The 23,718-nt window shown below is 48.8% G+C and overlaps 1 protein-coding gene across 2 annotated transcripts; it reads right to left on the bottom strand.

Moving 5' to 3' along the window:
* Window positions 1–2,466: 2,466 nt before the first annotated feature.
* fam193a (family with sequence similarity 193 member A) lies at window positions 2,467–23,707 on the bottom strand. 2 transcript variants are annotated; one of them, XM_083692921.1, is made up of 23 exons: window positions 23,344–23,707; window positions 19,873–19,947; window positions 18,304–18,552; window positions 17,177–17,361; window positions 15,851–16,018; window positions 15,337–15,613; window positions 14,691–14,815; window positions 14,236–14,383; window positions 13,797–13,871; window positions 13,324–13,398; window positions 12,989–13,101; window positions 12,272–12,553; window positions 11,500–11,659; window positions 11,030–11,200; window positions 10,343–10,615; window positions 8,710–8,953; window positions 7,933–8,367; window positions 7,042–7,324; window positions 6,661–6,847; window positions 6,186–6,425; window positions 4,755–5,799; window positions 3,951–4,032; window positions 2,467–3,581 (listed from the first exon to the last, which is right to left on the bottom strand). In XM_083692921.1, exons 1-23 carry the CDS (start codon window positions 23,569–23,571, stop codon window positions 3,488–3,490), a joined length of 5,214 nt encoding a protein of 1,737 aa, XP_083549047.1. In that variant the 5' UTR covers window positions 23,572–23,707; the 3' UTR covers window positions 2,467–3,487. The 2 variants fall into 2 exon arrangements, with proteins under 2 accessions (XP_083549047.1, XP_083549046.1); XM_083692920.1 differs by having other exon boundaries at window positions 7,888–8,367.
* Window positions 23,708–23,718: the final 11 nt, after the last annotated feature.

Below are 23,718 nucleotides of genomic sequence, written 5' to 3' on the forward strand. Positions count from 1 at the left end.
TGTGAAAGCCCTCTATGAAACAAGAACACTGGCTGTCCCTGAGAGGGAAGAGGAAGAAGCATTGTCCCTGACTTACTGTCAGACAGGACAACTCACTTCCTCAACTAGTATGACGTTTGATTCTATGATTCATCTCTGTCGGTCTCAAGGTGACAGTGGGGATTTGTTCAATCTAACGATGATAGCAGTCTTATACACTCAACCATGTGAGATGCATCTGTATACAGTAGAGAGAGAGTGTGTGTGTGTGTGTGTGTGTGTGTGTGTACACCAGTTCCTCAAACCATACTGGGGTTTATCTTAGGCCTCTATCTGATGTTTCATTAATAAGAGTTCTAGAACACTACAGAACACACGCGCTACCGAGAAAGGGCAAATTAGCATTGTGACCTCATTTTTCTCTGTGTGTGTGTGTGTATGTGTGTGTGTGTGTGTGTGTGTGTGTGTGTGTGTGTGTGAACCCACAGCTACACATTTTGTAAAGGTGACATCCTCTAGGGTCTGATCTGGCTGTCTGAGGTATTTGAATGAATATGATCTCCGGTCATGTGCTTGCATATTTAAAGAATGAGGGAAATTTCTAAGAAGTTTCTTTTCTGTCTTTCTTTATACCTGTGTAAAAAACCCATTGAGCAAATTTCCCTCCCCAGTGAACTCAGTCTTTTGTTGAATCGGTCATGTGACAGCGAGGGTGGTTGCACAACCGCAAGGTGAAGCCAGCGATGCTTGGCAGGATATGACACAAAGGAAGTTCATCCATAACTGATAGCCCCCGAAAGTTCCCTTTCTGTAGGTGTCATGTGATTAAAAAGAAAACCAAGTAGATGGGCTTGACTGTGGTTGAGCAACTCTCCTCCTGTGTTTGAGTAAAAGAGAATGAGAGAGTGTGTGTGTGTGTAAGAAAATTAGTGTGTGAGAGAGAGAGAGAGAGAGTGAGTGTGTGTGTGTGTGTGTGTAAGAGAGAATGTGTATGTGTGTGTGTGAGAATGAGAGAATGAGAGTGTGTGCGTGTTTTAGAGAGAGAGAGAAATAGTTTCATTTTTTTTGGTTCCCACAGAGTGCAAAATAAGCAACATTCCCTTCAATTGCTGCCACCAACCAAGCTCAGACCAGACCCTTTCATCGTAGCAGGGGAGGCTTGGAATTACAATGAGCCCGTCCTCCGATTTCTACCTCCACCAGCCTCCCCTGCATAGTACATTATGGTACGGAGCTCCTACACCACTAGATAGGAAACTAACATGACCGACATGATTAGATTTTGGAGTGGACTATCCCTTTAATTGGTCCCCTGACCATACCCAGCTTTGTGACACTGTTAGCAGTGACGTCACAGTGAGTGTGCCTGTGTCTCAATCACCTCCATTAGGTAAATGCAATAATAAATAACCAACATCATCTGTCTGTTAGCTCATGAAGAGCAGTGGAGGCAGAAATCGGGAGGACGGGCTCAGTGTAATGCATGGAAAAGAATAAGGAATGGTGTCTAACGCACGTGTTTGATACCATTCCTCATCACTTCCTATATATTACAATGAGCCCGTCCTCCGACTTCTACCTCCACCAGCCTCCACTACGATAGAAGACAGGGACTAACCAACATGTACCTCACCCCATTCCCCAAATACATCACCACCAGGGTCCAGTATTTCAAAATGTTTTATCCATATCAGAATGATCCAGATTCATTTTTTGATATCCAGGATCAGATCTATCTGGCAGATTTGGAGTAGTTGAGGGGAAATCAGCCAGTTCGATCTGATCCTGGGTAGCAAATAAGAATCTGGATCATTCTGATCCAAATTAAACATTTGAAACACTGCGCCAAGAAGTGTGGGATTCTGAGGCAGAGGTTGTGATTTTGTAAGAGTGCACAGTCACAGTATTATCACGAAACATCCGTGACCCTCCTAGGGGAAAGCACTACATGTCATAACCCAGTCTGTAATCCACCTAGAGGAGGGTTATATGACCCGGTGATGACGAACCTTCTGGTAAGCGCCCCTGAAGGGGCTCGATGGCAAACATGAACTACCACTACAACATGGTGGATTACTCACTGAACCTCGGGGAGCCACTGGGCACAGTCATATCACAACCCTGATCGGTCGAGAGCTGTTCTGTGTGACTACCCATTGGTGCATTTCCCGGAATGTGGTGTAGTCCCCTCGGAGCACAGTGACTCAACGGCACTGACCAACCAACCATGCCGTTGTCAGGTAGCCTGGGCGAAAAAACATTTCTTAAATGGTTTCAAAAACATGGTGCTTTTGATTTAGCCAGCCTTGCGTGCTGCGTCTGCACTTCTGAGTGCTGCCATCGTGCCTGACAAGTTAAATGAAGCACCTTGATTTTTTTCAATATTCAACACCAAAATACGTGTTTTTCCCAGGTGTTTTTCCCAGGTCTGCAAAGATGTGCAACCAGGAAATAAGGTCGGACACAAGACACACCGTGCTGCCGTACTACTGTATTCCATCTTTCAAAAAAGAAAGACAAGATTTTAATATTACTTAACAATATGTTAAAAAGTAGCCAGGTTGGCTTCAGTGTTAATACAATATACACTCTATAACAGATTGATAGTGTGAGTATTGTTCTTTTTCAATTTCTTTCTCAAAGTATTCTGATACAAGCTGGCTACAAGTCGAAAAAAAAAAACGAAAACAAAAAAAAACAAAAGAAAAGAAAAACAAAAGAAAAACTGTAACTGGTACACTTTAACAGTTTTGTTAAATGGAACTGAAAAACCAAAAAAAGAACGTTGTCAAGTATCAAGCCTTCCTCTCAGTTAAGAGAGTTGTTGGGGTAGGGGCCGTTCCCTTCTCAGTTGTCTGGATGAGATGCCGTGCTAGGAATTGTGGGTAACAGGGGGAGAGAGTAAGCCACAATAACAGAATTAAAGGCTTTAAAATTCTTCATCATATTACTCTTCTTTTATCAGCATTTTCTTTCTCTCTGTGTGTCCGTTGTTTTGGAATCCGTCCGAACACTTTTAGCATCTTGACTACTGGAAAGCCCAAAAAAAAAAAAAGAAGAAAAAAAATGAAATTTCGTAACAATGGCTTAAGTCAATGAGAAATGCCCCACTCACAGACTAAAAGCACACAAGCGCGGCGCGAGAGAAAAACAAAACAAAAACAAAAATCAGGTAGAAAGTAGCATTTTGTGATTTTTTTTTTCATTTCATTTGTGTGTGTGCCATTTCATTTTTTTTTTCATTTTTTTTTTTCCCTCAGAGTTCTGCGAGAGCTTTATCATCATCATCATCATCATCATCAGCCTAGATGGGTCCAGGAAGGGACCCTCAGCTCAGCGACACGGACAAGGCAGCAGTGTGGGGGGCGCGGTTTGGGCACAGCAGGAGTGGTGGGGGTCAAGGGGGTTCAACAGTCGGCGTAGAGGGTCGTGATGGAGATGGGGGTGGGGGGGGGGGGGGAGCTGATTGCTTCCTGCCACAGTCTGTTCATTTTACCCAGAAGGCCCTTCAGTGGGCAGCGAAGGTGGCTTTCTTCAAGCTAAAGTTTGACCAGTTGATGGACAGTCGCTGCCGGGTCTGCCTGGCAGAATCCAAGCAGAACCTGGAGAGAGATACAAGATATTAACAGATGTTAAACCAACTGTTGAGCACTTTGTAACAAACCTGTTTTGCTAGAGGTGCTATTCAATTAAACCTGATTTATTGATTGATTAAAAGATGTTTTGTAAGAGACAGTGGTTGAGAAGATGTTCAACTACTTCAGAAAAGCCTTTCAAACAGTGTGAAGCATGAGTGAGAAACCAGGGGAAGCTGGTGAAGGTAGAAATCGGAGGACGGGCTCATTGTAATGCGTGGAACACAATGAGGAATGGCTTCAAACACACGTGTTTGATACCATTTCTCATCCCATTCCGTGTATTACAATGAACCCGATTTCTACCTCCACCAGCGTCCCCTGGTGACGACATACCTTTTGAAGTACTCCACCTCCCTCTCAGTCTCGTCCATCTCAGTGCTGTCCAGGTCTATGTCTTTGGGCAGGAACACGTCGTCTGGAAGCACAGGAGAAAACACGTTCACACAGCCTACAGGAGTAGATGGGACCAGACACACAGTACAGGACTAACCTAAGGAAACGCTAACCATTGACGTGTTGGTGGTGGAGAATAAGCACTGTATCTGTATCTGAAGGGGGAGACATCAATTCTGCCCCACTTCTGGAGATCCCTTCCCCTGATGGGCCAAATGACCGTGATCTCTCTGTGGTGTACAAGCCCTTGGGAATGTGTTGATGTCATGTGAATAGAATTGACAGGATGAGGTCTGATTGATTCTCCTTGCAAACAGCTCTTGATTTAAATACTATGGGTGGAAGTCAGGTACAAAACAGAATGTTGAGGAACAGATTGTTCCTCTTTGCTTCCTGGTCAGAGGTCACAGCTGTTGATTTGTGAGTGCTGTATAAGTGACCATGCGGTCTGTCGTTTGTTTCACTCACTCTCTCTGTCTAATTTGACTCAAATTATTAATATTAAGATATGCTTTGCTATTAGGAATACAAAGCCAAATTTCATGCCAACCCTTTGTATTGTGACTGTCAACCCATAAGGCCCGATACATCCATCCATCTTTCTCTCCATATATTTAATTATCTCCATAGATTCCAGCTATAGATATATAGACATAAACAGAAGTTGCCATCCATCCATCCATCCATCCATCTACCATCCATCCACCCACCCACCCATCCACGTGAGTGATAAGTGACACTGACCTATAGAGTTGTTCGTCTTGTCCCCCTTCTTCTTCTTGTTCTTCTTGGCCTTGCCTTTAGGCTGGGGGGACTCTGCACTGGGGGGCTTGCCGTTTTGCTGTGGCTGCTCCGTGTGGTGGGGGGCTGAGGGCTGAGGTGGAGGAGGTGGTGGGGGGGGTGAGGGGTTGGAGTTAGACACAGGCGGCGGGGGGCTCCTCCTCTCCTCCCTCACCTGGCTGAGGTGGTGCTTCTTCCCAGCGACGGAGCTGCTCCTCTGCTCCCTCCGGGGCTCATTGGCTGGGACCAGGACCGGTACCGGGACCGGGGCGATGATGGGGTCTTCCACGGGCCTGGGTCGGGTGGCTTTGGCGTCCAGTATGGTGGTGGTGGTAGTAGTGCTGTTGCCGTTCACCATCTTGGGTGGAGGTGCTGATTCTGAGCTCCTGGGCGTCTCGGGGGCTTTCTTCACCACTGTAGTCTCCGGGGTGGGGGGTGTGGGGGCCAGCCTGGGGGGCTGATGATGCTGCTGCTGCTGCTGCTTGGGCCTGGCTTTGCCATTGGTCTCCAGCTGGGGGGCAGTGTGACTGTTGTGGAGGGGGGCGGGGGTCTGGGTGACAGGGGTCTTCTCCCTGATGGTCTTTGGGCTGTGCTGTGAGGGGGTAGGCTGGGTGGGGGTGGGAGTTGGGGCAGGTCGGCCATTGACAGGGGTCTGGGGGTGGAGGTGGGGAGGCATATGGTCCAGCCTGGGCTCCTTGTGCCCAGGGAGGCGCATGAGGCTGTGGAGGAGCTGGTGGCTCTTGCCATTCTGGAGGCTGAGGGTTTCCAGAACGTTCTGGGCCGTCTGTTTGAGGGGCTGGGGGTTGTTCTGGGGGGCAGGGGTGGGGGCGGGGGCGGGGGTGGGGTGCTCCTTGGCCTTCTCCTTCTTTTTCTTCTTGGCTGCACGGAGGTGCTGCAGCTCCTGGAGCCGCAGGAGTTCACGCTGGAGCGCCTCCTCTTCCTCCCTCCGCCGTTGCTGTTCCTCCTCGCGCTCCCGCGCCTCGGCCTCTAGACGCGCCTTCTCGTCCATCTGACAGAGACAGACAGACAGACAGACAGACAGAGACAGAAAGAGAGAGACAGTCAGAGACACAGACAGACGCAATAATTTGTTCAGGAACACACGGCTTTGATAGTTTCAATATACTCCCATTTTGACAATGCAAAAAAAGCTACAAAAAAAGACTGATTGTTGACACAATGAGGTCAACTGTTTAGGCGGTTTCCTGGACATAGATTAATCTTAATATTAATACGCATCTTTAATGGAGGTTCTCAATTGAAAATGTCATTGAGTCCGTGACAGATGTGTCAAACAGTATTTGAACCCAGATCTGGCCCAGGACTTGACTTAATCTGTGTCCGGTAAACCGGCCCTTAAATAAAACGTTAAAAACACTAAACCGTTAAAGCTACCTTCTTCTGTTTGTGGCGGGCCCGTTTGGCAGCCTTGGAGCTGGAGGCGGGTTTGTTGTCAGCGCTATTGATGAACTGCAGCAGGTCCTCCACCCTGCGGTGGTCCTCCACGCCCCCGTCCCGCTCCACCAGCGGCTGGGCCTCCTCCCGCTTCGGCTGCTCCTCCTTGCGCTTGGTCAGACGCAGTCGCAGCTTCTCACGCATCTCTGCATAGTTACGGCTGGTCGGAGCCGCAGGGGGCTAGAGGGAGAGAGAGAGAGAGAAAGGAAGGAAGGAAGGAAGGAAGAAAGAGGAAAAGGTTAAATTCAGAAAGTATAAATGAAGACGCTTCAAAAAATTATGTAGTCTCTGTAATCCTTCATTCAATTCCATTAGTTTCCTCCATTCCAAAAGCTTTACTGCCCTAACAAACTGACATGAAACAGAAAATTGTCATAAGCACAAGGTTTGTGAGGTTTGTGTGTGGCGCTCTTACCCCTCCGTGGCCGAAGAACTCGCAGTAGCAGCAATCGCAGTATTTCCCTTCCTTCTGGTTGGTGGAGGTGGAGGTGGAGGAGCTGTGCTCCGAGCAGCTGTCCTCGTCCTGGCTCTCCTCGCCGTCGTAACCCTGGTGGTCATACGCCCCGTTCCCTTCGCAGCGGTGGCCCTCGCACTCAGGGTCACTGGGGGGGGGGGTCAAGGGTCACAGGCAGGGAGGTCAGAACAGGGACAAGGGTGGGTCAACGGCGAATGAAATAGACATTGGATAGAGGTGAATTTCACAGTGCAGGTTATCTTGGCGCTGGAAATCTCACCAAGAGTGAGCGCTAAGGTGTCTATAATGGAGGAACAGGTCAAAGGTCAAGAGGCGACTGACCTGCAGACACTGGGCGGGGCGCTGATGGGACCCTCGACCGGGGCGTTGGGGGGCTCGGCGGGGGACAGGCACAGGCCCTGGTGGGCCTCCATGAAGCCTGGGGCTGGAGTTACAGTCTTTGGGAAGGGCTGTGAGCCCATGCTGGGGAGGTGCGTGGTGGGGGCGGGGGGCAGGGCCGGGCCTGAGAGCGGGGGGAGAGACGCCAGGCCTGTGGGGCTGTTCCTAGGAGCGACTGGGGTGGGTTGCCGGTGGTCCTCTTTACCTAGATTGTGAAATACTTCACCTGGCAGAGAGAGAAGTAAACAAAGATAAAGTGCATCAGAAGACATGCAAATTCAGCTGGTGAAGTGAAGATGGAGAAAATGACAGAGCCCTAAATTAGAGGGGAAGACATTCCTCAGTAACTCCACCATTTTGATGGGGAAGTCTGTATATTTTGATCTCTCTTCTTTGTCATGCTCAATACTTGCCTAGTGCCTTCTTCTACTCAGTTTTACCTGGGGAGTCAGGTCGTTTAGCCTAGCCTAGCTGCTCCTCCTACCTAGTTTTATCCGGGGAGTTGTGTCGTCGAGCATAGCCTAGCCTAGCTGCTCCTCCTACCCAGTTTTATCCGGGGAGTTGTGTCGTCGAGCATAGCCTAGCCTAGTGGCTCCTCTTACCCAGTTTTACCTAGAGAGCTGGGTCTTTTAGCCTAGCCTAGCGGCTCCTCCTACCCAGTTTTACCTAGGGAGCTGGGTCTTTTAGCCTAGCCTAGCCTAGCCTAGCGGCTCCTCCTACCCAGTTTTACCTAGAGAGCTGGGTCTTTTAGCCTAGCCTAGCCTAGCGGCTCCTCCTACCCAGTTTTACCTAGGGAGCTGGGTCTTTTGGATGAGAGGTGGATGTGATTATTACTTGACTGGACAGTGGTGGCAGTGCAGGAGACAGAGGAGGTGGAGGCCGAGGTCGCCATGGCAACCCTGTTGGCCTCCATGAAGGCATCCTGGAAATTGTAGAGACACTTTTTCTTGGCGCCGCTCTTCTTCTCCTTGGGCTCAGCGGAAGAGGAGGAGGGAGAGGAGGAGGGTGGGAGAGGCTCAAGTGCGGAGGAGGGGGGGTGGAGGAGGTCTATGTGGCCAGAGGAAGGCGGGGGGAGGGGGACGTCCATGAAAGCATCCTGGAAATTGTAGAGACACTTCTTCTTGGCTCCGCTCTTCTTCTCCTTGGGCTCAGCGGAGGAAGTGGAGGAAGGGGGGAGGGGTTCCAGCATGGAGGGGGGGTGGAGGACATCCCCGTGGCCGGAGGGCGGTTGGAGAGGGACGTCAGAAAGAGGTGGTCCTAACATGTCACCTGTAGTGAAACAACGACACAGGTGTCAGCCGGTTATCCATTTTACATTTACATTTTTGACATTTAGCAGACGCCTTTATCCACTCCTTATCACGTCTGTGAACTCTGAAGCGGTAGTATACACAGTAGGGTCAGAAATGGTACTGGGCCATATGAACTAAGCTAGGACACTGACTCTAGATCAGTTTGGCATTGTTCCCCTAATAGTTAAGGCTTGTTCTGGAGAGGATGGTAGTTGATCCTGGACTTGGACCTCGAGGTAACGTTTAGGGCTTGATTTACACAGTGATTCTTGTCATTCTTCTCACCTGGTAGTGGTTCACCCCTGGTTTTAGTTCTCACCTGGTAGTGGTTCCTGCATCAGGACAGAGGGGTTCCAGTTCTTCATCATGGCCGCGTCGCAGATGTTCTCAAACTTCAGGGACAGACACTGCAGCGAGCTGTTCCAGTCTCCCGCCCCTCCAGTACCGCCCGTACCGGGACCGGTGCCACTGAAGCAGTTCTGGTAGACGTGGTCTGGTAGAGAGGGGCTGAAGGCCTGCTGCTTGGGCCCGGTGTGGTTCGACGTGGGGGCAGGGGGGACCGGCTGGGGGAGCAGGAAAAGACAGTGGTTAAATTACCTGAGAAGCTGGTTCCCAAACTTTGTGATTCTCAAACTGGGTCAGAGATCCCACCCGCCCATTCCCCCCCCGACACATGCTCTTACACTCAGATCTGATCAGAAACTTACATACAACCATAAACCTTTTGAAGACAGATCAATGCTATGCTATCTATTCATCCTTCATTTATCCAGGGGTTACCCATTGAGAGAGATAGATCAGGGTTCTCCCCAAAGAGGGGCGCTGTGCCACCACGTCGACTTGGCTCCAACACTATGTAAACAATTCAGAGCAAATTATACTGAGTATTCAGTAATGATCGAGTAACTATCTTTGATCGCCAATGAAAAGAGGAAGTGAAAGCGTTATTATTATGTTCCTCAGGGTTTCATTTTGACATGAATAAACGCAAGTCGGTTTTGATAATGCAATCCTGCGCCACCTTGTTAAAAAATCCTGGGGGGGAAACCTGGAGATGTATATTTTCCAGGTACTTGAAACCAGATCGACCCCAGTCTGTTTCAGCTCTCTCGACGCAGCTTGCCCCCGTGTGGTGGATATATGCCATGACAGCTAGACGAAGGGAGAGCAGAGCCGAATCGTCCTTCCTTCTGCATTGTGTAAATCCCCCAGCGAGGAGGAAACGTATCATTGAAACTTCCCTGGCTGAAAATTACAGAATTACCACCTAACAAGGATGTCCTCAAACACTGAATGAGTGAATGAAAATTCCCTTGAATTTTCCAAGACAAAGAATAACCTGTTGGTAAGACACTAGGTGCGTTTCCAATACTCCATTTCTGCTCTCCTCTCTTCTAGAACTCTCTTCCACGATACTACTCAAAATCTGCCAGATACATCTGATCATTCTGATCTAGATTAAAAGTTTTGAAAAACTGGACCCTGCTAACTTCTATCCAGACACTCCAGGGCTTTATACACTACAGGGCCAACCCAAACCATAATGTACCAGCTCAGATATCTTCTTTTCAATTGGTCCTTTCCCGCACTGTTACAGCAGCTATGGTGGATGCGTAACCATGGCAGCCCAGTACAGCGCAGCTCGGCTTGGTTCAGCTCTGTAGGATTGTAAGGCACAATATGACCTGCTAACCAGGCCAGCCCCGTACAGTATGACCTGCTTACCAGGCCAGCCCAGTACAGCTGCAGTGTGATCCTCACCCCTGGTCCTGGAGAGTCGCAGCGGGTCCAGGTTTTTGTCTCAGCCAGGTGCTATCACACCGGGTTGAACTAATCAACTCAAAACACTGGATTGAAAGCCTGCAGCGCTGCAGCTCTCCACCAGGGGTGAGGATCGATGCTGTTGAGTGCTGAGCGATGTGACTGGTACGGTGGTGGTGGGAGTTCCTCACCTTGCTGTGCGAGAGCGGAGAGCTGGGGTAGAGCGTGGGGTGCAGGAGTGGCCGGGGGAGGTGGGACAGGTTGTGCAGGGGCAGGTGGCCGTGGATGTGGGGGTAGAGATGGAGGGCCGGGTGGGACGGGGGCTTGTCAGAGAAGAACTGGTGTCCCCCTGGGGGTCCGGGGGGCGCGTGGAGCCGGCTGGGGGGGAGGGAGGGGGGGCCCAGGGCCGAGGGGTCCTGGTTGCACACGTGGCATTCGCACGCATGCTGCATCTGCTGCTCCATCTGGTGGTGACGCACACAAACAAACAAACAAACAAAATGGCAGCCGTTATATTTCACTTGAATATTATACATTTGTTCATTCGTTGCGTCACAAGATGCAACTTATTGGCCTAATTTGTATACAGTAATAGTAATTCCTAGAGTACCTTAAATTGGTGGCCGGGTTTTCACTACAAAGAGAAGTTCAATTCCACAGTTGTGATGAATTCAATGCCTAGTTATCATATCACGGCCATTTTCAATACAGATTGAGTGTTTAAATGTCTGAATTGACTAATGAGGAGAAGGCACTGCCCTCCTGTCATTCTGTAAACAAAGCCAAATAATCGTCTAATCGACTAAGACACAGAGCAATCTAAAAACACACAAAACAATCAATAAACAGTGTTGTGTGATGTTGGTGTAGCAGCGTACCTGTGGGTGATGGTAGGACGGCGGGGGGCTGTTACTCTTCCCTGGGGAGAGCTCCCCCTGCTGGCCTGGAGGCTCACCACCACTCTCTCCATCAGCCTCATCTTCCTCCTCCTCTTCCTCCTCCTCATCTCCCTCTGACGAACTGCTGCTGCTGCTGCTCACCCTGGGAGACTGAGGGGAGGGGGGGGGGAGAGAGAGAGAGAGAGAGAGAGGGAGGCACAGTCGGATTGAGTCAAAATGCGCTTGTTCTCCGTCTCTGCCTATAGAATACAGTAACAATAAATGGCTAGAATATATAAGAAACAATATAACATATATATATATATATATATATATATATATATATATATATATATATATATAAACAATCAATAGAAAACATATGAATAATATATTTATGTATTTATTATTCATATACTTTATAAATTAAGTGATCTAAATAATCCATTGGCAACTGTTCCAGTCCCCACCTGGTCCTTGAGAGCCATGTTCTCCCCCCCTCCTCCCCCGTTGAGCTGGCAGTGCAGGCCGTTCATGGTGGCCACCACCCCTGGATCATCATAGCCACTCAAGGGGTAGATGTCCCCAAACTTAGCTGACAACGCTGGGGCCTCTTCATCATCACTGACACTGAGAGGAGATGGAGGGAGGGAGGGAGGGAGGGAGAGAGAGGGGAGAAGGTGGAGAGAGGGGAGAGAGAAAGAGAAAGTGGAAGAGAATACCGATCAAGGCTTGGCACTGTAATTATGATAGAATGATAATGACGAGAAAACTAGGGGAGTTTCCACTTGGGAGTTCACACTTGGGAGTTCACACTAGGGAGTTCACACTAGCAAGTACACAAACAACAAAGGACACAGAAAATGATTCAAAGAAAAATCCAGAGAACAGAGAGTGATGGAAATAGGTAGCACTCAACAGAAATTAAAAAAAAAAGAAAAAAAGACATCACCTCATTTCTTTTTTTTAACGATAATTTAAAGAGACAGGACTAAGTGCTTAACAGGGGAGGCTCTTGGAGGTAGAAATCAGAGGACGGGCTAATTGTAATGCATGGAACAGAATCAGGAATCACACCCGTGTTTGATTCATACCATTCCTTAATTGATTCCAGGCATTACAATTTGCCCGTCCTCTACTGATCACTACCTCCACCAACCTCCCCTGGTAATTAACATTCTCTGGATGTTCCAACACCATATTCGTGGGGAAAGGCCATAGATCCCTGTTTGGCTGACTTACAAGGTACTGGCGCCCCCTGCAGGTAGGATGAGGCGCGGGTGCTGCTGGATGGTGATGGGGGAGCTGGAGGCGGAGCCTGAGCCAGAGCTGGCTGATGATAGGCTGGGGGGGTGCACTTGGGCCAGGTAGTCGCGGGGGGGCGGGGTCACCTGGCCTAGGTAGTCGCGGGGGGGTTGGGGCTGCAGGGAGGCGGGCAGCTTGATGTGGAGGTCCTCAGAGATGGGGGAATCCATGATGCCGCAGGTTAGGATGTGAGACAGGCTGCAGTCGTCACAGGTGCACCTGGGGGAGGGGAGAAATCATGTTACAACACAGCTTTCTCCAGTGGTGGGTTGGTGCTGTGTTAGGACTGCATCACACATGGTAATGAGTTTCCCTCTTCCTCCTTCTCCCTTCCCTCTCTTGCTCCAGGTGACAGTGGCCTTCAACAGCTTCATGGAGGCCATGCTCCTAACCTATCTAAGCTACAAGGTACAAGTTGAGACCGGAGGGGGGGGTGAGACAGAGAGACAGACAGACAGAGAGATCGACAGAGACAGACAGACACAGAGAGACCAACAGAGACAGACAGAGAGAGACAGAGAGAGACAGACACAGAGAGACCAACAGAGACAGACAGAGAGAGACAGACACAGAGAGACCAACAGAGACAGACAGAGACAGACAGAGACAGACAGACAGAGAGAGACAGACACAGACAGAGACAGACAGACTCACCTTCTTCTATAATTGCAGTTAGGACAGTCTGGGACACTGAGGCGAGAGGAGAGCATCCTCATAGTGTCTGTGAAGTTACTGTCTCCTGCCAACGACTTCTTACTGTTGGTCAACTGATCACAGGAGGAAACACAAACCATCCATGTTAGAAATACATGTTGGGAGAAATATGTGATCTGATTGGCTCAAACCGCGTTCCAAGCCATGCATTCATATAGCTGACGGTTACCATGGAGATACCTATAGGCCATTGACTTAATCTTTTTCACATCAAGATCAGTTAATTAATCGAACACCTCCTCCCTCCCTCATCATCATCATCATCATCATCATACCTGTTCTTCAATAAACCTCCTCTGCTTAAAGAATTCCCAGTCTTCCTTCAGCATTCTCTGTTTTGTTTTCAAAGTCTGGAGACACAGACAGACACACATGAGGCTCAACTCTGGAAATACATACTGTAGACAGATACAGATACACACACAAGTCTGTAGATAGACACACACACGTCTGCAGACACACAGACACACACAAACACCATTAGAAAACGTAGCATATTGTGCGTTTTTAGATTTTTTGTGTTGCCAAAGAGGGCAGTGACGCACAAAACTACATGATCCGCCTTTAATGAATTAATGAATTAATTAATGCTTTATTCGGCGGTTAGGAAACTCCTTGGAACATCTGAGACAGACAGGCTGTACATACAGTAATTAGTAGCAGACAGTCAACAGTAGAACAGTTTATTTAATGTAATAAATAAACATAGATAGACAGATAGATACTGTAGATCGATAGATAGACTTACATTTTTGCTAATGAGAGACTTGTGGGGTTCTGTCCGTTGATTGGTGAGATTCTGGCCGTCCACCTTGAAAAGCAGCTGTGAGACAGAGCAGAACATACAGTTAGTGAATCACCACCGTCCACCATCCATCATCTGCCGTCACATTTTATTTGTGTGTGTGTGTGTGTGTGTGTGTGTCTGTCTGTGTTCGGGGTGTGTGTGTCTGTCTGTCTGTCTGTCTGTGTGTTCGGGGTGTGTGTGGATGTGTGTGTGTGTGTGTGTGTGTGTCTGTGTTCGGGGTTTGTGTGTGTGTGGGTGTGTGTGTCTGTGTTCGGGGTTTGTGTGTGTGTGTGTGTGTGTGTGTGTGTGTGTGTGTGTGTGTGTGTGTGTGTGTGTGTGTGTGTGTGTCTGTGTTCGGGGTTTGTGTGTGTGTGTGTGTGTGTGTGTGTGTACACCCTACCTGTTCGTCTACGTAGTCATCGATCCTCTTCTCACACTCCTGCCACTCTGCAGCCACAGCGGCCATCTCCCCCTCCAGACCCTGATAGCTCTCCAGCAGGGTCCTGTACATGTCCTCACTGTACGAGTCATGGCTGGCCGTGCCGTGCCTGAACACAAATCGCACGCACACACACACACACACCTCAAATAACATCCACTCACAGATGAGGAAGATCTGAAAAAATAATCCTGTGTCCTGACAGACACTGGACATTTACCTTTCTTACTCAGAAAGATCTAAGACATCTTTTGGGTGCTGTAGCCCGACAACGATTGGACTTATCATTAAGTGCTGGCTATTTCCACAACACATTGATTGAGGTGCTCAACTGGGCTGTGTCGCCAGGCTAGCTAAGCTGCTTATTATAGCATTGGCTGCCTCCACCACACACACACACTGATGGTGGTTCTCACCTGAGCTGTGTGACCAGGCCAGGTAAGCTGCTGTGCAGGATGGGCTCCGAGAAAACCAGGCTCTCAAAGAGGTGCTTGTTGTGCAGCACCCACGTCACCTGGAACTTCTGGAGGTGTTCGTTCTCCTGGGGAACACACAAAGTCAGGGGACGGTTTGTGGTACTGGTGGAACCCACACACATTACAGGGGTTTACCATTCCTCATTCCGTTCCAAGCATTACAATGACCCCGTCCTCCGATCAGCCTCCCCTTGAACACAATCAGATGGCTAGCAGTGGGAACAACAGCACAGGTCGAATCTCAAGTCTTTCCTCGATTCCTCTCCCCCCGCATCCTCCTCAAAACCCATTCGAACAGAGGGTCCGAGCGGAGGACCCTCAGACCCTTTCTTCCAATGACTTTTGAGAAGGAGACGAGGACAGAGGACGCAAGGATAGACTTTGTAGATTTGTCAACAGTGACATCACCCTCACTCTGCGACTAGATGCTGCCCCAAGAAAGCCGGCATTTGGTCTATGGCAGCTGGCTCTAGCACTTTCCATGTTTGTGATATTTGCCTTGTAAGGCCGTTCAAGTCAACTGGATTCGATTAGATTCAGTTCAGTTCAGTTCTAAGGTGCCAGACAGCCCTCTAGTTGAACTAACCAGGGTGAGCAGGAAGCTGCTGATGGTGCGTGCTGCCTGACAGAGGGCGCTGTACTCCTCCAGAAGCAGGGAGATGAACTGGTGTGCTTGGGGGGGCCCCTGGGCTGCAGCCCCCCCTGGCCCCCCCGGCCCAACGGCCGGCCCTGCAGATGCGGACGCTGCAGCCTTGGAGCCTGCAGACAGGTGCTTCAGGAGGCGGACCTTCATCTCTAGAACATACTCTCTGGCCTGTTGCTCCAACCGCTGGTAGAGCTGGTAGGGGTCCTTCTCACACAGCCTGGAGGGAGCATAAAGTTAATATTTACGACAATTAATATACTTATCATTACTACTACGGTAGTACTATAGTAGTACTCCAATCCCTGGTAATGGTATTGGAGGAGAAGAGCTAGGTTCCTCCTCTTACATATCCTCCGAGGAGGATATGTAAGGGGTACACTCTCGCTGGTACACTCTCGAGGAATCGAGAGTGTACCAGCTGATAAAAGGCTACTGTGTGTTATGGGCCTCCTACCTGTCCACCAACTCCTTCATGCCCTCCTTGTCTCGGTCCAGAGGCTGGTCCTGGTCATCCGCCAGGGGCGTGCCCGTCTGGCGGTAGATACAGCGGACCAGGTACCTCACCTCCGACCAGTGGTTCTGCAGCTGCTGGGACTCCCGCTCCGACTCCGCTGTGATCTCCCTGGAGGGGGCAGCAACAGGTCACAGGGTCATGGGTCAAGGGTCAGCAACAAGGTCACAGGGTCAGCAACAAGGTCACAGGGTTAGGGGTCAGCAACAAGGTCACAAGTGTCGTGGGTGCATCTCAATTGTCTTAAACACCTTCCTCTCCTTGGCTGTGTCACAACAGTACCCCTCTCTCCTCCTCACATCCTCTCTCGTTGTCTCGTTGTTGATGCACACCGGAGGAGGAGATCTAAAGGGAGGAACATTTGATCTCCTCCTCCAACGCATTTGAGAAGGAAGTAGGGAAGGAGGATGTGAGGAATAGAGGAGAGGACTAATGGGACACAGAAATGTAGGACCACTGAAAGCAATGTGGAAGGAGCCAATCAGAGGATTGGCTTTCACTGGTTCATTTAGGACAGGAAGTCTCTTTGGAGTTATTCAGACACTAATCTGATCATGCTGGATAGGACGGAAGCACTGCAATCGATAACCACAAATACAACTGTAACCGCTAAACCTCACCCTCAGCCTAACCCTTGATAGAGCCCCAACAGCTCATTATACTGGACTTCAACCACAGCCACTTGTGTCCTTACTAGCCTGGCCATCTAGTGATGACCATCATTCTGTCTTCCGTAGCATGGCCATCTATCAATCACCAACATTCTGTCCGTCCTAGGATGGCCATCTATCAATCAACCAAATCACTGTGCTGTCCGAGTCAGAAAATTCCTGATACAAAACATAAACACGTCTGCAGTAAACATGTTGCTCCCCCCCAAATCTCTATGGCAACACGCATCATTCACCCAAGTTTTGTCAAAATTGTCCTGAGATATGGTGCGAGACATAAGAACGGACGGGACCGATCCTCAGTCCCCTCCCCGATGTCATCATGGGAGAGAAATATATAGATGCATGTCAACATACACTGACACAACACACATCTCATATATACACGCAGGGTTCTCTCCAAAGAACTAAGAGGGGTCACCAATGACATTGCTGTTGAAAGCGTTATGACGTCCCTCAGTGAATTCAGCGTTTCAGCCGTATTTTTTAGCGCATTTTGACATGAATCAACGCAAGTCGGTTTTTGACAACGCAATCCAGCGCCACCTTGTTCAAAAATCCTGGGGAGAAACCTGTACACCATCTCATGGCTGCTCACCGTCTCTCGTTGCAGGCTTCACAGCTACACACAGTGTCGGCGGTGAGGGGGGCGGTGAGGTCCGGGGCGGGGAGCGTGGGGAGGGGAGGGGGGGCGGTGCTGGTCAGTCGGCCCCCCCCAGCCACGGGCTCCTGCCCCCCAAGGCCTCCGTTACCCATGGGCATGTGCAACAGGAAGTCCTGGCTCTGGACAGGGAACAGGATATAACAGGGAGTCAATTCGCTCACAACACCAATAAATGCAAAACCGACACAGCGGTGATACTAAAATAAAGTCATCAATGGCATGGAGAAGGACAGCAACTGCTATCAGTGGATATCTAGATGTACTTCCTTCCTGCAAGGTGGGCAATGGTCAAAGATGATTTGAATGCTAAATTTATGACCTAGAGATCAACAAAAAACCCACCAATATCTCAATAATAGCTCAAACGAGGACAAGAAAAACATGTTTGCATTGCAGGCAGAGGGGCACTCATCAGACTCTTACATTTTAAATTAAATTAGTCTTCTCATCTACAGTACGCACACGCTAACACAAATGCACAAATACACACACGCAATCACACACAAACAAACAAACACACAAACAAGCAAATACACACACACACACACACACAGACAGACATAGCTGCCTGCACAGAACAGACATTCAGAACAGCTCTGAACTCTAATGTGTCTGTTTCAGGTCGTTATCTCCCTGTCAGCTGATTGGCCAAGAGGAACCAGGTCTGACTCATCACACACAAACTGTCATGTCATTGGTTCACACAGTACCGATAGGGGACAGGCAGGGTTTGGTCAGGGGACAGACTGCCTTGTGTCGGTGTTCCTGGTTGATGTGTTTCTACCTGTGTTTCCCGTGTCTCTGTGATTGTGTACACACACACACATATGTGTGTTTCTCTCTGTCACTCTCTCTACCTCTGTGTCTCTGTTCTGCTTCCCTCTTTCTCTTTCTCAGACAAACAGACTTTTTTTGACGACTCTTCCTCACAGTGCGGTGCATCTCGTACTCCCCCCACCCCCACCCCCCTGGTGTGTCTCACCACCAGGGCCTCTGTCTCTCCCTCCCCCACCCCACCCCCAAGACCACCCCGCATGTCCCCCCCCCCAGGTGAGTCTCACCACCAGCGACTGCTCGAGGGCCGAATGGCGGTCCTCCTTCTCCACCGTGCGTCTGCAGTCAGGACACACCCACAGGGGAAGCTGCAGGGCAGCGGGAGGGGCGGGGGGCTGGCCCGAGCCCAAGCCGTTCAGGCCCGATGACCCCCCGTCTGCCAGCAGGGGGCTCTCCTTACGCTCGGTCCGACAGAGGAGGCAGCGGTCCCCGGTGGTGTAGGGGGCCCTCTGGCTCAGGCCGAAGGTGAACGGGGTCTGGGGGAGGGGGAGATGGAGGAGAGGGGGAGGGGGAGGAGTCAGAGGAGCAGGTGAACAACCAGCAGTGCTTTAGCTATCAAGACTAAATGCTAGTTCTCTATCCCCACACACAGATAAAGCCTATTCTACTCTGCAATTGAGGATGCTTTTTGTGTTTGGGGTGACCTGCAGTGATGTAATGGAGGGTGAACCCCACATTTTTTGGGTGGTGAATAGGGTGTACGAAACCTTTTACCAGATTTTTTACGTTAGCGTTTTACGGTTTTTACATCCCTGTTTCCCAGACGCAGTTTAAAACAAGTCCTGGATTAAATTAACCTTTAGTCCAGGAGCAGGCTTAATCTGGGTCCGGGAAACCAGCCCTATATGTTCCTAGATGGGATTAAAGGCCTTTCACATGATCCGGGGCATGAACAGCATTGCGCCGGGCGAGCCATTGTTTTTCAATGGAGGGCTGCACCAACTACTAGGCTTCGCGTGGTGTGGTCGTTTAGAGTATTGAACACTGACCTTTGACCTGTAGCTGTGCTGGACACCCCCCCCCCCCCCCCCCCCCCCTCCCCCTCAAACATAGCGCATGCTGCGGATCAAGTGAGAGGCCCTGTCGGCTAATCAAGCCAGGGTGGGGCTCAACAGACACACGTGGATGGAGATAACGTAGCATTCAGGAGAGGCCCTCCAAAACAGCTGGATGTTTGGTTGGTATGTGTGGGTGTCTGTGTGTGTGTGTGTGTGTGTGTGGGGGGGGGGGATCTACTCAGGCTTCATGCCTGCTGAACCCAACCCTCAGAGCTCTTGATCATCCTGAGTGGACTGCTGTGATGATGCCATACAAGACTCCAAACACCCATTCTCTTTCCTGATCCATGTGAGGGGTCTGTGTGGTCCTCTGTGGCTCAGTTGGCAGAGCATTGCACAAGCTACGCTAAGGTTGTGGGTTTGATTACTGTAAGTTGCTTTGGATGAAAGTCAGGGTTCTCCCCAAAGAATGTGCCACGCTGTGAACTTGGCAGCGCCACGATGTAAACATTTCAAGGCAAATTAAACTATATATTTAGCAATGATAGAGAATGATAGAACTATCTTTGATCACCAACGACATCATTGTAAAAAAAAAAGCTAATTTTCTCAGTGAATTCAGCATTTGGCTGCATTTTGACAAGAAAAAAAAGCGAGTCAGGTTTTGATAACGCAATCGAGCGCCACGCTGTTCATAAATCCTGGGGAGAACCCTGAAAGTGTCTGCTTGATGGTGTCTGTGACTGTATATGATTGACGATAGAAGCTCCAGAGACAGCGAGAGGCGCAGCGTGTTACCTGGAGGACTCCGGAGAAGTCTGAATTCACCGGCCCCTCCGTAAACTGTGGTGGAGCGGAACCGTTCATAGAGACCTGCAGGACACAAACGGCCGTTAGCACCAATGCTAAGAAACCATCAGAAGTCTACCTGAAAGGTGTTCGCGCACAGCCCTTAGACTTCCACCCACAACACCAGACAGACACACTAACAGACGCCCCCTCTCATTAGCACCAATGCTCAGGATCAATTAGAAGTCTACCTGAAAGACGTTAGCGCATAACCCAGACTGGGTACTGCGTACTTGACCACACCACACACACACAACTCAAATTTGTCACGGAAATTCATAATTGGGCTTAGATGAAGGCGAAGCAGGTCATGCGCGTGTGTGTGTGGTGTGTGCATTGGTGAGGTCACCTGGATCACATGCAGGTATTATATTTCATAGTGACGCTCAGCCAAGCAATGTATTGACGTGGTCAACAAGTTCACCTGCTGTTTGAGTACCGGCCTGGACAGCTGATCATTACATAACCAGAGGATTAACATTAGCATGGGGTAGTTTTGATTGGGACCTGATAGCCAATTCAATGCAGTGTGTGCATAGATAGACGCTACCGACTAGCGACCATCTCCACATGATCTGTGACTGTGTATACCGGGGAGGCTGGCGAAGGTAGAAATCAGAGGATGGGCTCATTGTAATCCATGGAATGGAATGAGTGTGTGCATATGTTTGGTACGATTCCTCAATCCGATGAGCCCGTCCTCCGATTTCTACCTCCACCAACCTCCCCTGGTGTATACACACAACCACGAGAGAAGGAGCACAACAAAAACAACAACATTTCTACACTGTCTATAGGGAAGGCCGTGCAGAGGTAAACAAAGATTGAGGTCAGGAGAACATGGGAAGAATTATATTGCTGCTTTTCACTGATTCTAGAGGAAACAAAGACCTGAAGCTGAAGAAGGACAAAGACAGAGGAGCCTGGCTTCCCCAGCTCCATTCCATTCTATTCTATTCTAGGGACGATACCTGAAACTAAACAAGACTTCTTTTTTTTTTTTGTATTGCTCTAAATTGAGGACGGGCACCTTTGTAAGTAACATTAAGAGAAGTTTAAGAGATTCTTTCTGACAATGTGCACTATTGACAAGACCTGAAACCACACTATCATATCAACATCATCCCCATCACCAGGACCAAACAACGGAACTGGGGCGACCAGGCTTTCTCCGCTGCAGCCCCCAGTCTTTGGAACACCACACTCTCCTCCTTCAAACGATTCCTCAAAACCCATCTTTTTAACTTGATTTTAATCTTTAACTATTTTTATATTAGCACTATATAATAATAATAATAATGCATTTATTTTGTATCATAATCACTCTTCACTCTACTCTCCTGTTACTAAGCTCTGGCAGTGAAACACAGTTCTATGGCTCATGGACTACTGTCCTGGGTCTGAATGGGGATGAAGGAACAAAGTCAACCTCAAAATCTGCCACGTTATGCATTTATAATAGCTGCAAACTAACTTCTCTGCTGAAACCTTTCTCTTCTTCAAAGTCAAACTGAAGTCTCTTTCAGCTATGTTTGTCGGAAGGCAGACAACTCCCCCAAGACATGCAGCAGATGCCAAGCAAATAGCAACTTGGCAGTGACTGATCTCGATGACTACACACGCACAGGCGTGCACGGACGGACACACACACACACACACAACACACACGCAACACACAACACACACACACAACACACACAACACACACCTGAGCGACTCAAGACCGTCTAGACTCAGCAACATTTGATAATAGAATTACATCTTGAACAAAGCAAGCTCAAAAGTGAGCTGGTGTCCATGTAGCATGGACAGAAATGGAGTGGTTAATGGTAGAGGAATAATTTGTGACGAGTCTGCATTCACAGAGAGGTCAATTTACCAATTACTTGCCCCGCAAGAGAAGCTTTAAGACTCATGCATGTAACGATGCCAACATTCTACATGGCAAGCATAATGAAGCACACCAACTCTTGTTTACATTATGATGGTGGTCTACAATGTGGCCCATTTTTCTCAAATTAAAATATCTAGGACTTGCTTACGCATAGGTATGCATGTTATCGTCTGGAATAATAACACTTATGGATTTCTTTGGGCCAATTGTCTCATCATCATCATATGAGAAAGTCCTCCATCCCATAATGTTACAGGATGTTAAGCTGCCTATGTGACACACTCATGTTTGTCTCTGTTGTATCGTGGATGCTGTTTCCTCTCACTACAAAAGGTGGGAAGCAAAACATGAGAAAAGGAAGACTCAATATGCCAATTGCCATCCAAATACATAACGCTGAAATGTCAGTTTTGCTATTGGTAGATTACAGGGTTGTGGTGGGGTGATTAGGGGTGGCTGTATGTCAGTGGAGGCTGGTGGAAATAGAAATCGGAGGACGGGCACATTGTAATGCATGGAACTGAAACGGATTGAGGACTGGTGTCAAACACACGTTTTTGATACTATTTCTCATTTCGTTCCATGCATTACAATGAGCCCGTCCTCTGACTTCTACCTTCACCAGACTCCCCTGTATGACAGGGACATGGCAGTTAATTCCTGTGTCTGTCAGCAGCATGACAGGGCCAGGCACTGACCGATTAAATCATCAGTTAGTGTAAACATTAACTATACTTAGCAGGCTAATCCGATGACACTCAATGACAGTTAGTTAACTCTCAAACTGTCAACTTCCTGTGTGTACACATAAACGTGTAATGGGCCAGATTACTGCTATAATAAATGCATAATGTCAACACCAGATTAGGTCGACTGACTACCCAAAGCACTGCGCACATTTTAGCATGATATACTATATTATATGATAATTTATATGGATTAGGCCATAGTCAATAGATTGACAGCTGTGTCTGACAGTTTGGGCACAACAACAGCTAGCATTCAATGCTAGTAGTAGTCTAAGTCTGTGAGCTAGCTAGTTTAGTTAGTTAGCTAAAAAGCTAGTTAGTGGGACATTGACAGATGTCCACAAACACAACTGAATGGTTGTCGTTAGTTATATTAGCTTAGAGTTTCACCTGCCAATCGAAATTGGATGATGAGATAACGAGTGGCGAGCCGATGAGGGCTTGCAGACGTCAGGTAGCGTACCAGATCCTGCTACAAAATGTGTGGCTGTCAAACGCTGCTGTCAACATTGCGGTTTTAGCAGCCAGACAACACTGTAGCAGATGTGATCCACTGCTTGTCTCGGAGTTGAGCAAGTCTGGGGATTAGCTAGTATTAGCTCGCTAGCTAGTAAACGTCAGGTTAACATGTTATCCAGGGTGGAGTTGGCTAACATTAGCTAACAAGCTACCCTCAAGAATGTGAGGCCTCAAATGTCTGTGTCGTTGATGTGTTAATCGCAATCTCAAGAGCTCATCTTTTCGAGCTTCCACTTGACGTCGACTCTACATTCTCACCTCTCCGTTAAGGCCTGTGATGGAGCCCAGGTTCCCACTTCCAGTGCTCCCTGATGTCAAAAAGCTCATGACAGAGGCGGGTGTTGCCGTGGCTTGAGGACTCAGGGCCGAGGCTGAAACACCGGCCTTGCCACTGGTACCGCAGACAGTGCTGCTGCAGCTACTGCTGCCACCGCCCCGCTTGTTCTTCCTGCGTTTAGCTCCTCGTTTAGCATCGGTTGGACTCATTTTTCCACGAAAATCAGAGACAACGTGCCGTCCAGTAAATGCAGGGTCTCAGGTGGAATGTCCGGCTCAAATCCTCTGATATAAATAGAGGATATCGATATTTTAAAGACTCCCAATACGACTGCCACCCAGTATCTTCCGAGTGCT

This window comes from Argentina silus, assembly GCF_951799395.1.
Source record: "Argentina silus genome assembly, chromosome: 21".
In the NCBI taxonomy this organism is placed as follows: domain Eukaryota; kingdom Metazoa; phylum Chordata; class Actinopteri; order Argentiniformes; family Argentinidae; genus Argentina; species Argentina silus.